Source organism: Coregonus lavaretus (genome assembly GCF_964263955.1).
Source record: "Coregonus lavaretus genome assembly, chromosome: 5".
Lineage (NCBI taxonomy): Eukaryota > Metazoa > Chordata > Actinopteri > Salmoniformes > Salmonidae > Coregonus > Coregonus lavaretus.
The window spans coordinates 26,421,415-26,434,427 of record NC_139992.1 but is presented as its reverse complement, the minus strand read 5'-3'; the positions used below and the strand labels follow the sequence as shown (position 1 = coordinate 26,434,427).

Below are 13,013 nucleotides of genomic sequence, written 5' to 3'. Positions count from 1 at the left end.
AATGATGCCCTGCATTTTGCCTTCAAAATTCTAAGTTTAGGTAACTGATCCTATATCTGCATTTCAGAGGCAGATTTCAACACTGGCTTAACCCAAATTCATAGATGTGTGTTATCTTTCCTAGGAGACAGAATGTAAGATGAGACTCCTATAAACCACTCAAGAAGCGTGTTCAGACCGTAAGTTAAAATCTTTTGGATGATGGCACAGACAGAGGGGTTATTTGGAACTATCCTTGTTCATGAGTGACTTACCCTGGTTCTGGAGAGCTTTGAACTTTGACCCCAGTCCAATGCCGCTCTACTCTGCCCAATGCAGACTATGATGTGTGAGTCCTCCCTGATGCGATGCCTGCAGCTGTGTGTGTCCTTACTGATGGTGGTCAGACTGCAGTGTGAGTGGACATAGCACTAGACATATTGATACATTTGTCTTTTTATTAGGAAGTTCACAAATGTTGTGGCAATGCACATGTTTCCACCAACCAATATGTTGTATACAGTGCTAGACATTTACATGCCACAAGTGCATGAGTTGTTTGACTGATCTGTGATCCTTGTTGACCACTCCCCTATCCGTGTCCCAGGCAAGGTAACGGCCCCTGAGCGCGTGGAGGCCCCAGTGGAGCTCCCCTTCACTCTGTCCTGCATGGTGTCTAAGGGGCGTGGGGACAGCCTGAAACAGGTGCGCTGGCTGGATGTCCAGAACAAGACCCTGTTGACCTACGAGCCCAGCCAGAAGGACAGCGTGAGTGGCCAGCAGCATGTAGAGCTGGCCGCCTCCCCCAAGGATACCTCAGCCATCACCATCCGCAGGGTGGGCTTCAGAGACGAGGGCTGCTACACATGCATTTTTGACCTGTACCCCTCGGGATCGCAGGAGGGACACACCTGCCTCACTGTCACATGTAAGTAGAGGAGACCGTTCAGATTTACTCTGTGCCATTGCGGTGTCACTCTTTGATAGTAGTCGAAGTGTCACACCTGAGTACATGAGCATGTACCAAACATTGTTGAATCATTTTCACTTTCCTGTGTGTCTCTTTCCTTCCCTCCCCTCTCCTGAATTGGTGATATTAGAGGAGTTAATATGGCAACTGAGAGATGAAGGAAGGGGACAGAGGTTTTCTGTATTCAGATCCAGTGGCTGGAGGCATTAACGGGAGAAACCCAATTTGAGAAAGAAAAAAGAGAGGAACAGAAAGAAAGGGCTGGACTGAAAATGTTCTGGTCAGCAGCATGGGCACTCCGATAAAGTTTTCTGAATAAAAATGTCTACTCTATTTTCTGCCCATCCTTTTGTTTGGTGCCCTATGTTGTTCTCAGTGGACTCTCAGTGCATGCTACCTTTCTGGAGACCACAAAATAGAATCACACACCTTTCCCTATTCACTCCTCTTTTGTTAAACCTCTATACCAGGGTTCCCAAACTGGCGGGTGATTTTATTTATTTTATTGTTAGACATAAAAGACTAAAAACACCAAGTGTTTTTAATTTTGGAAATCTGTTCCAAAGTATTACCATGCATAATAGAGATACAGTTGAAGTCGGAAGTTTACATACGCTTAGGTTGGAGTCATTAAAACTAGTTTTTCAACCACTCCACAAATTACTTGTTAACAAACTATAGTTTTGGCAAGTCGGTTAGGACATCTACTTTCTGCATGACACAAGTAATTTTTCCAACAATTGTTTACAGACAGATTATTTCACTTATAATTCACTGTATCACAATTCCAATGGGTCAGAAGTTGACTGTGCCTTCAAACAGCTTGGAAAATTCCAGAAAATGATGTCATGGCTTTAGAAGGTTCTGATAGGCTAATTGACATCATTTGAGTCAATTGGAGGTGTACCTGTGGATGTATTTCAAGGCCTACCTTCAAACTCAGTGCCTCTTTGCTTGACATCATGGGAAAATCAAAAGAAATCAGCCAAGACCTCAGAAAAAAAAATGTAGACCTCCACAAGTCTGGTTCATCCATGGGAGCAATTTCCAAACGCCTGAAGGTACCCCGTTCATCTGTACAAACAATAGTACGCAAGTATAAACACCATGGGACCACGCAGCTGTCATACCGCTCAGGAAGGAGACACGTGCTGTCTCCTAGAGATGAACATACTTTGGTGCGAAAAGTGCAAATCAATCCCAGAACAACAGCAAAGGACCTTGTGAAGATGCTGGAGGAAACGGGTACAAAATTATCTATATCCACAGTACAACGAGTCCTATATCGACATAACCTGAAAGGCCGCTCAGCAAGGAAGAAGCCACTGCTCCAAAACCACCATATAAAAGCCAGACTACGGTTTGCAACTGCACATGGGGACAAAGATCGTACTTTTTGGAGAAATGTCCTCTGGTCTGATGAAACAAAAATAGAACTGTTTGGCCATAATGACCATCGTTATGTTTGGAGGAAAAAGGGGGTACTTGCAAGCCGAAGAACACCATCCCAACCGTGAAGCACGGAGGTGGCAGCATCATGCTGTGGCGGTGCTTTGCTGCAGGAGAGACTGGTGCACTTCACAAAATAGATGGCATCATGAGGAAGGAAAATGATGTGGATATATTGAAGCAACATCTCAAGACATCAGTCAGGAAGTTAAAGCTTGGTCGCAAATGGGTCTTCCAAATGGACAATGACCCCAAGCATACTTCCAAAGTTGTGGCAAAATGGCTTAAGGACAACAAAGTCAAGGTATTGGAGTGGCCATCACAAAGCCCTGACCTCTATCCTATCGAAAATTTGTGGGCAGAACTGAAAATGTGTGTGCGAGCAAGGAGGCCTACAAACCTGACTCAGTTACACCAGCTCTGTCTGGAGGAATGGGCCAAAATTCACCCAACCTATTGTGGGAAGCTTGTGGAAGGCTACCTGAAACGTTTGACCCAAGTTAAACAATTTAAAGGCAATGCTACCAAACACTAATTGAGTGCATGTAAACTTCTGACCCACTGGGAATGTGATGAAAGAAATAAAAGCTGAAATAAATCATTCTCTCTACTATTATTCTGACATTTCACATTCTTAAAATAAAGTGGTGATCCTAACTGACCTAAAACAGGGAATTTTTACAAGGATTAAATGTCAGGAATTGTGAAAAACTGAGTTTAAATGTATTTGGCTAAGGTGTATGTAAACTTCCGACTTCAACTGTATATGTGATCGTATACAAATGTAAGCAAGGTTTTAAACTATTGTTTTAGTGAAATATTATATATGTTTGGGCTTCTTGCGGTCAATTTTCAGTCTACTAAATATTTGTAATTATGTTTCGACCCGTGACCACCCTCTCAAGAAAATAATTGTCCTGAGGCTGAATCTACACTGAACAAAAATACACACGCAACAAATTCAAAAGACTTTACTGAGTTAGAGTTCATATAAGGAAATCTGTCAGTTGAAATATATTAATTAGGTCCTAATCTGTGGATTTCACATGACTGGGAATACAGATATGCATCTGTTGGACACAGATACCTTAAAAAAGGTATGGGTGTGGATCAGAAAACCAGTCAGTATCTGGTGTGACCATCATTTGCTTCTCACATCTCCTTCACATAGAGTTGATCAAGCTGTTGATTGTGTCCTGTGGCATATTGTCGATCCAGAGCATCCCAAACATGCTCAATGGGTGATATGTCTGAGTTTGCAGGCCATGGAAGAACTGGGACATTTTCAGCTTCCAGGAATTGTGTACAGATCATTTGCAACATGGGTCCGTGCATTATCATGCTGAAACATGGGGTAATGGTGGCGGGTGAATGGCATGACAATGGGCCTTAGGATCTCATCATGGTATCTCAAATCATCAAATTGCCATCGATAAAATGCAATTGTGTTCACTGTCCGTAGCTTATGCCTGCCCATACCATAACCCCACCGCCACCATGGGGACTCTGTTCACAATGTTGACATCAGTAAACCGCTCACCCACACGACACCATACACACTGTCTGACATCTGCCCGATATAGTTGAAACCGGGATTCATCCGTGAAGAGCACACTTCTCCAGCGTGCCAGTGGCCATCGAAGGTGAGCATTTGTCAAGACCCTGGCGAGGACGACGAGCATGCAGATGAGCTCCCCTGAGATGGTTTCTGACAGTTTGTGCTGAAATTCTTCGGTTTTGCAAAGCCACAGTTTCATCAGCTGTCCGGGTGGCTGGTCTCAGACGATCCCGCAGGTGAAGAAGCCGGATGAGGAGGTCATGGGCTGGCATGGTTACACGTGGTTTGCGGTTTTGAGGCCGGTTGGCTGTACTGACAAATTCTCTAAAACAACGTTGGAGGCGGCTTATGGTAGAGAAATGAACATTCAATTCTCTGGCAACAGCTTTGGTGGACATTCCTGCATTCAGCATGCCAATTGCACACTCCCTCAATACTTGAGACATCTGTGGCATTTTGTTGTGTAACATCTGCACATTTTAGTGGCCTTTTATTGTCCCCAGCACAAGGTGCACCTGTGTAATGATCATGCTGTTTAATCATCTTCTTGTTATGCCACACCTGTGAGGTGGATGGTTTATCTTGGCAAAGGAGAAATGCTCACTAACAGGGATGAAAACAAATTTGAGAGAAATAAGCTTTTGATGCATTTGGGACATTTCTGCTATCTTTTATTTCAGCTCATGAAACATGGGACCAACACTTTACATGTTGCGTTTATATTTTTTTCAGTGTAGTTGATGATCCCTGTTCTATACTATAGAGATTTTCTCTGATGGATGTATAGAGATGTCATGACTCCCATCCCCATATGTTTTTGTTTTATGTTCTGATATCAGCATGTTAAATTGAAGCTGTGGGAGCATACTCATGTGTTATTGATGGGTCCTGTGTGGTTACTGACCGCTGGCTGAGGAGGGGAGGGGAGGGGATGCTCATATTGACAATCAGAAACAGCTGTTGCAGACAGAAAGCTAGATGCACAGATTGTATACCATAGTTTGTGTGTGTACTCTGCCTGCCTGTCTCTCTGTCTCTGTCTGTGTCTGTGTTTCTACTCTTTTCAGCCTGTGTTAGCATATTCTTTCCCCTCTCCTACAGCACGTGTGACTGCAGAGGGTAACAAGACAGCGGTGAGTGGTAAGGCAGCATCCCTGTCTTGCTCCTATGGGCTGCCAGAGAAGGTACAACAGGTGCTGTGGAGACATACAGCAGAGCAGCGGGACTCAAGCGAAGTAGCCTCCTATGCTAAACGCAGCGACCCCATGATCGAGCCGCCCTACCAGGAGAGGGCCTGGCTGACCCCCTCCCTCTCCCACAGCAAGCTGTCCATCAGACCGGTCAGCGTCCAGGATGAGGGCTGCTACACCTGCGAGTACCACACCTACCCAGAGGGCACCAAGAGCGCTACCGTCTGCCTCACTATCTTTGGTAGGAAGGGTTACTCTACATATTCCTTCCTCACTGTCTTTGATAGGGTTATAAGTTAAACATCCTCCTCACTGTCTATAGTAATGAGTGTCATCTATAGTAATGATGATTGATTATAATGCCAGCATACCCACCTTCAGGTGCTTGTGTTTTACACTGTGCTGTGTGTGTGTAACTCACAGTAGGGTGTGAGCCTGAGTAGTGCATGATGTTTGAATCCCCAGCATGACAGTTAATATGATACAGACCTGACTGTGCTGAACGAACCAGACTGGTGAATGCTCTCTTTCACTCCATAGAGAAGAGTTATTACTCCTCTGGTACAGTAATATACAGTGCAGACCCTAAGGTGAGGAATAATATTATATGCTGTTATTGTGTTTGGCTGATGGTGGTCAATGTATTCTGAAATATTAGGTTACAGCAGTGGGACGTTTTTGTTTGCTTCTGCATAGTTTCATCTAGTGAAGAGGGGGAGATAATTTGACGTTTGTGTGGGTGTGAATGTGTGTGTATGTGTGTTTGTGCGTGCATGCATGCGCTCTGACCTCTGTGTCCACTGGCAGCATTGACAGTCTTAAATGATGGAAATTGTAGTAGTGACAATGAAAGAGGCAGTATAACAATATGCAGCTCCTCCTGGTTTGACTACTGCTGCTACAGTATGCTATAGCACAGAGGTTCTCCCTGAACAGCAATATATTACATGTGGGCTGGGACTGGGCAGGTCAGGAGTCCTGCACATGCAGTCAGCTCTAAAGGGATCGAGGTGGAAAGGAGTGTCTCTACATATTGTGCTTTTCCTGACATGGTTATGGCTGAGATGGAGAGGTACAGTCTGTAGGGCTGTGTAATTAATGGATGTTGCTGGTAAGGGCTCTTCAGGAATGAGGTTCAGGTGGGATTACTTCCAGGTGGATTATCTCCCTGATTTACTGTAAAATGCATGAGACTCATGCGCACGCACACACGCATGCATGCAAATACAGTACACACACACATCGTTCATTTCAAATCTGTGTCAAATCAGTGTTTGATTATCATTAGTTTTCCGGCTGTTTGAAGTTGTGGTGTTTGTGTGATTAAGTGAAACACAAACCCAGGCTGGTGGTGTGTCTGGCTGAGGTAGCACGGCCAGAGAGTTTACATTGGCACTGAAGAATGGATCTATTAAAGGGAGATGGGGGAGGAAAGTGTGACACCGAAAGTCATGACTGTATTACTGTTTCACGCAGACAGTGCTCCCTACTGTCTCATCAACCCACCCTCTCTCGCGCTTTCTCTTTCTAACTCTCTTTCCTTCTTCTCTCATTCTCGCTCTCCCTCGCTCTCTCCGTCTTTTCCCTGTCAGTCAAACAGCAAGGCTTTTGTCTCAAATGGAACTGCCAACGATTCCAGCAGAAAAGCGTGAGAGATGCCGGAGATAGCATTTTTCTCGCGCTTTCTTCACCACTGCCATCTCACTCTCTCACTTTCTCTCTCACACTCTCTCTACTTCTACTTCTGTCTCTCTACTTCTATCGCTCTCTGTCTCTGTCTCTGTCTCTCTCTCTCTCTCTCTCTCTCTCTCTCTCTCTCTCTCTCTCTCTCTCTCTCTCTCTCTCTCTCTCTCTCTCTCTCTCTCTCTCTCTCTCTCTCTCTCTCTCTCTCTCTCTCTCATTAATGTACTGTATGATATCACAGTGCAAGTTCCTCCATGGTTTGCCCCACCTCTACCACAGATCTTCTCCAGATTGGTGGTTCATATGGTTCACTGTAGAAACAACTGTGAAGACACTGCTGCTGTCAGGGCCAAATATCTGTCTCAATTCCAATGAATAACATTCCTTCCACAGCTCTGAGAACAAAACATTTTAAACAGAGGCGATGTGTTGTTTATGGAGCTCAAGTACACATGTACAGTGCATTTGGAAAGTATTTAGACCCCTTCACTTTTTCCACATCTTGTTACGTTACAGCCTTATTCGAAAATGGATTAAATAAATAAAAAATCAAAAAAATTCCCTCAGAAATAACCTTATTTCTATAAGTATTCAGAGCCTTTGCTATGATACTCGAAATTGAGCTCCGGTGCATCCTGTTTCCATTGAGCATCCTTGAGATGTTTCTACAACTTGATTGGAGTCCAGCTGTGGTAAGTTCAATTGATTGGACATGATTTGGAAAGGTACACACTTGTCTGTATAAGGTCCTACAGTTGACAGTGCACGTCAGAGCAAAAACCAAGCCATGAGGTCGAAGGAATTGTCCGTAGAGCTCAGAGACAGGATTGTGTGGAGGCACAGATCTAGGGAAGGGTACCAAAAAATGTCTGCAGCATTGAAGGTCCCACAGAACACAGTGGCCTCCATCATTCTTGAATGGAAGAAGTTTGGAACCACCAAGACTCTTCCTAGAGCTGGCCGCCCAGCCAAACTGAGCAACTGGGGGAGAAGGGCCTTGGTCAGGGAGGTGACCAAGAACCCAATGGTCACTCTGACAGAGCTTCAGAGTTCCTCTATGGAGATGGGAGAACCTTCCAGTAGGACAACCATCTCTGCAGCACTCCACCAATCAGGCCTTTATGGTAGAGTGGCCAGATGGAAGCCACTCCTCAGTAAAAGGCACATGACAGCCCTCTTGCAGTTTGCGAAAAGGCACCTTAAGGACTCTCAGACCATGAGAAACAAGATTCTCTGGTCTGATGAAACCAAGATAGAACTCTTTGGCCTGAATGCCAAGCATCACGCCTGGAGGAAACCTGGCACTATCCCTACAGTGAAGCATGCTGTGGCAGCATCATGCTGTGGGGATGTTTTTCAGCGGCATCCTAGTCAGGATCGAGGGAAAGATGAACAGAGTAAAGTACAGAGAGATCCTTGATTAAAACCTGCTCCAGAGCGCTCAGGACCTCAGACTGGGGCGAAGGTTCACCTTCCAACAGGACAATAACCCTAAGCACACAGCCAAGACAATGCAGGAGTGGCTTCGGGACAAGTCTCTGAATGTCCTTGAGTGGCCCAGCCAGAGCCCGGACTTGAACCCGATCAAACATCTCTGGAGAGACCTGAAAATAGCTGTGCAGTGACGCTCCCCATCCAACCTGACAGAGCTTGAGAGGATCTGCAGAGGAGAATGGGAGAAACTCCCCAAATACAGGTGTGCCAAGCTTGTAGCGTCATACCCAAGAAGACTTGAGGCTGTAATCGCTGCCAAAGGTGCTTCAACAAAGTACTGAGTAAAGGGTCTGAATACTTATGTAAATGTCATATTTCAGTTTTTTATTTTTAAACATTTGCAAAAATGTCTAAACCTGTTTTTGCTTTGTCATTATGGGGTATTGTGTGTAGATTGATGAGGGTTTATTTTTTTTGAATGAGGCTGTAACGTAACAGAATGTGGAAAAAGTAAAGGGGTCTGAATACTTTCCGAATGCACTTTATTCACAAGCTTGGTGTATTCACACATTGATGTTATCTGTGACATTGATTCTCTGCCCAAATAAGTTTGGATAATTTGTACTCCCTCCTCTGTTTATCTTTCTTAAGCCCACACTCAGTTATTGATGTCAGAATCACAAAACTAGACACATCTCAGTGGTTAACTTGGTGTAACCCACCTAAAGCTTTTAGAATTTATTTTGTGTTCCAAGTAATCAAAAATAGTCTATAGCCAGGAACTAGTTGTAGTTACAGTAGGTCAACCCACCTGAAAAACACTGATTCAGTAAACCCAATATTGATTTTTGGTTGTATCTGTGTCTTCCCCAGTACTGCCTAAACCCCAGGTGAGCTACAAGAACACGTCTCCAGGGGTCATCGAGGCCAACTGTACAGCTGTGTCCCGGCCCCCGGCGGAGATAGTGTGGAACGTGGAGAGGGACAACCGAACTATGGGACCCCCTGTGACATCACAGCTCCAGCAGGGGGACGGAACCACCCTGGTCATCAGCACCCTCACCGTCCAATCAGGGCTGCTGAAGGACGTGTCCGTCAAATGCCTGGTCCACCATAAGGGTCTGGAATCACCCATCGCTGTTTCTATGAACACCAAGAGTGAGTGAGACACACAAACACACACAGATACAGACACACACACACATCTTGGCTCAGAGTTTACACTTGTTTTTAAATTAGCTGCTTTTGGGAAAAGTAGCCTGACCAAACCAGACTAAAGCCAAGAATACTGATCCCTGAGGGATGGGATGAACAATGTCTGCCAAACAATAATGACTGATCCTAAACAGTGTGTAAGAGTTTAGATCTGTTTTTGTTGAAGTCATTGCCAAGCAGGTTTAGTTTACACCTCCAAAATGATTGTCTCCCTTGATAAAGATGAGCAAAAAAGACTGTATAAAATAAATAATACAAATACTGAGCTATATTGCTTTCTCGTTTAACAAGTAATATTTGTTTTCTCAAAAAGATAGGGGTCAAAATGATTGGCACCCCTGTTTTCAATACTTTGTGCAACTCCCCTTGTGAGGATAATGGCACTGAGCCTTTTTCTATAATGTTTTATGAGATTGGAGAACACATTGGGAAGGATCTTAGACCATTCCTCCATACAAAATCTTTCCAAACCCTTGAAATCCTTTGGTCTCCGCTGCCTGCCCTCTTCAAATCAAACCACAGGTTTCCCAAGGATTTAAGTCTCGAAACTGAGATGTCCATTGCAAAATGTTGATTTTGTGGTCAAATAACAATTTCTTTGTGGATTTTGATGTGTGCTTGGGGTCATTGTCTTGCTGGAAGATCCACTTGCGGCCAAGTTTTAGCTTCCTGGCAGAGGCAACCAGCCCAATAAGATAAACAATCATCACCATATTTTACAGTAGATATGAGGTTATTTTCTGCATAGGCATCCTTTTCGATGCCAAACCCACTGCTGGTGTACGTGGCCAAAAAACTATATTTTCAACTAATCTGACCATAGCACCCGGTTCCCATCCTAGTGCCAATGCTGTTTAGCAAACTCAAGGCGTTTACATTCTTGGTTTCTCTCAATTAAGCCTTTTTTTCTGACAACCCTTCCAAAAAACCTATTGGCATGGAGGTGGCGTCTAATTGTAGATTTGAAGACCCCAAGATGCGACGAAGTTCTGTAATTCTCAATCTGTGGCCCTTGGATTTCCTTTGCGTCCTGAACCATCTTCCTCACTGTGCGTGGGGACAAGATACTGTACATATGCGTCCTTTTCCAGCAAGTTTATCACTGTTCCAGTGGTTTGAAACTTCTTAATTATTGCCCTAATAATGGTGAGTTGTATATTTATTTATAAAAAACTATTTATTTACCCATTGTTGGATTTATGAAGGCCAGTTAACCTAGTTGTTAAGAGTGTCTGGCCAGTAATCGAAAGATTGCTGGTTAGAATCCCCGAGCCGACTAGGTGAAGAATCTGTTAATGTGCCTTTGAGCAAGGCACTTAACCCTAATTGCTCCTGTAAGTCGTTCTGGATAAGAGCGTCTGCAAAATTACTTAAATGTAATGTAAATGTCTCTTCATTTTTTAGTTCTTTGCCTTTCATTTTACCAGACGCTCTTATCCAGAGCGACTTACAGTTAGTGAGTGCATACATTTTCATACTGGCCCCCCGTGGGAATCGAACCCACAACCCTGGCGTTGCAAGCCCCATGCTCTACCAACTGAGCTACAGGAGGCCCATGGTAAGGGATGACAAAGGGTTTTTACATGAGTGTTAGCTCATTTTTATACCCCAGTTAAACGGGAAGCCATGGAAGGCCACAATTCTACAGTTCCTTAAACTGAGATAAACTGAAAAAAAGTAGAATGTTAATGCAGATTAGATTTTGGTTGATTTTATTTATACGTATCTTTAGGGGTGCCGATAATCTTGACAATTATCTTTTTGAGATTAGTTGTATTACTTTATTAAAATATTTTTCTCAATTAATTGTATTAGTGTAAAATAATATAATTTCCCTTTTTTTGCATACAATATATACAATATACTGTAGCTCAGTATTTGTTTTGTTTATTTTAGTATTTTTTGCTCCATCTTTATCAATGGTACCAATAGTTTTGGAGGTGACTGTACATAATGAAATGAAAACTACGTTAATCTGAAGCGGTTTAAACCAATTAACATTCTTTGTAGTTTTATCAAGTTTGATTTGTTGCCAGATTTTGTCTCTCTCGATCCTCTATCTCTCTCACTGAATCTCTGTCTCCCGATCCTCTCGGTATCTCAATCGTCTCTCTCTCTCTCTCTCTCGAACCTCTCTCTCTTGATTCAGTCTCTCTCTCGATCCACTCTCACTGAATCTCTCTCTCGATCCTCTCTCCCTCGGCCCTCTCTCTCTCGGTCCTCTCTCTCTCTCTCGGTCCTCTCTCTCGATCTTCTCTCTCTCGATTCTCTCTCTTGATCCTCTCTCTCTCGATCCTCTCTCTCTCGATCCTCTCTCTCTCGATCCTCTCTCTCTCGAGCCTCTCTCTCTCAATCCTCTCTCTCTCTCGATCCTCTCTCTCTCGATCCTCTCTCTCTCTCTCTGTCTCTCTGTCTCTCTGTCTCTCTCTCTCTCTCTCTCTCTCTCGATCCTCTCTCTCTCGATCCTCTCTCTCTCGATCCTCTCTCTCGATCCTCTCTCTTTCTCTCGATCCTCTCTCTCTCTCGATCCTCTCTCTCTCAATCCTCTCTCTCTCGACGCTCTCTCTCTCTCGATCCTCTCTCTCGACTCTCCCTCGATCCTCTCTCTCTCTCTCTCTCTCTCTCTAGATCCTCTCTCTCTAGATCCTCTCACTCAATCTCTCTCTCTCAATCCTCTCTCTCTAGATCCTCTCTCACTCAATCTCTCTCTCTCGAATCCGCTCTCTCTCGATCCTCTCTCTCTCTCTCTCTCTCTCAATCCTCTCTTTCTCTCAATCCTCTCTCGCTCTCTCAGTCCTCTCTCTCTCTCAATCCTCTCTCACTCAATCTCTCTCTCTCGATCCTCTCTCTCTCTTGATCCTCTCTCACTCAATCTATCTCTCTCTATATCCTCTCTATATCTCATCTGTTTCTCTCTGTTTCTATCTCTGCTCTCTCTCCCTCCCTCCCTCTATTTATGTCTAGTTGGGACAGCTTTGACCATCCTGATCTCGGTGACCACTGTAGCTGCTCTGCTGGTCATAAGTCTCTGCTTCTGCCTCTGGAAGTGTTTCCTGCGCAAGGAAGATGGTGAGTGTATCCCTCTCCATCGACCGATCTCAATGGAGGTGTCCACTTCCCCCATAAGAGTCCTACTTTTAAACTTTGGCCCAGAGGAAAGCAGGAGAAATTTCCTCCTCGGTTTCTGTATGAGAAATGTTCTGACCTCATTGATCTCGACTGGCTATTTTTGAGCTCTCAGGCTAATAGTTGTCACCACCATGATTCCATGCAGCTGGGATAGGGTTTTTCTCCAGGAATCATTCAGAGTGTGTTTCTGTGTGTGTCATGGGAATTGTGTAACTACAGTGTGTTTGTCCTGTGTGTGTCTCTTGTGTGAGACCTACAGTATATTGTTCCTGTTTCTTCAGTTTCCTGGTATGTTCTGGCATGTGTTAAAGATTTCCTGACTGCCTCACCACCTTGACATTCATTTCAGAGGAAGTTGATCTTGGATGACCTGGTCTTTGCTGTTTGGATGAGAGGTTTATTGTGC

The 13,013-nt window shown here is 44.2% G+C and overlaps 1 protein-coding gene across 1 annotated transcript; it reads left to right on the top strand.

Annotated features, from left to right (window-relative positions):
• Positions 1 to 321: 321 nt before the first annotated feature.
• On the top strand, positions 322 to 12,944 carry LOC311129209 (OX-2 membrane glycoprotein-like; the record flags this gene model as incomplete). Its single annotated transcript, XM_084161513.1, has 6 exons — positions 322 to 394; positions 587 to 907; positions 5,058 to 5,387; positions 9,137 to 9,421; positions 12,443 to 12,547; positions 12,889 to 12,944. 6 exons carry the CDS (start codon positions 322 to 324, stop codon positions 12,942 to 12,944), a joined length of 1,170 nt encoding a protein of 389 aa, XP_084017639.1.
• Positions 12,945 to 13,013: the final 69 nt, after the last annotated feature.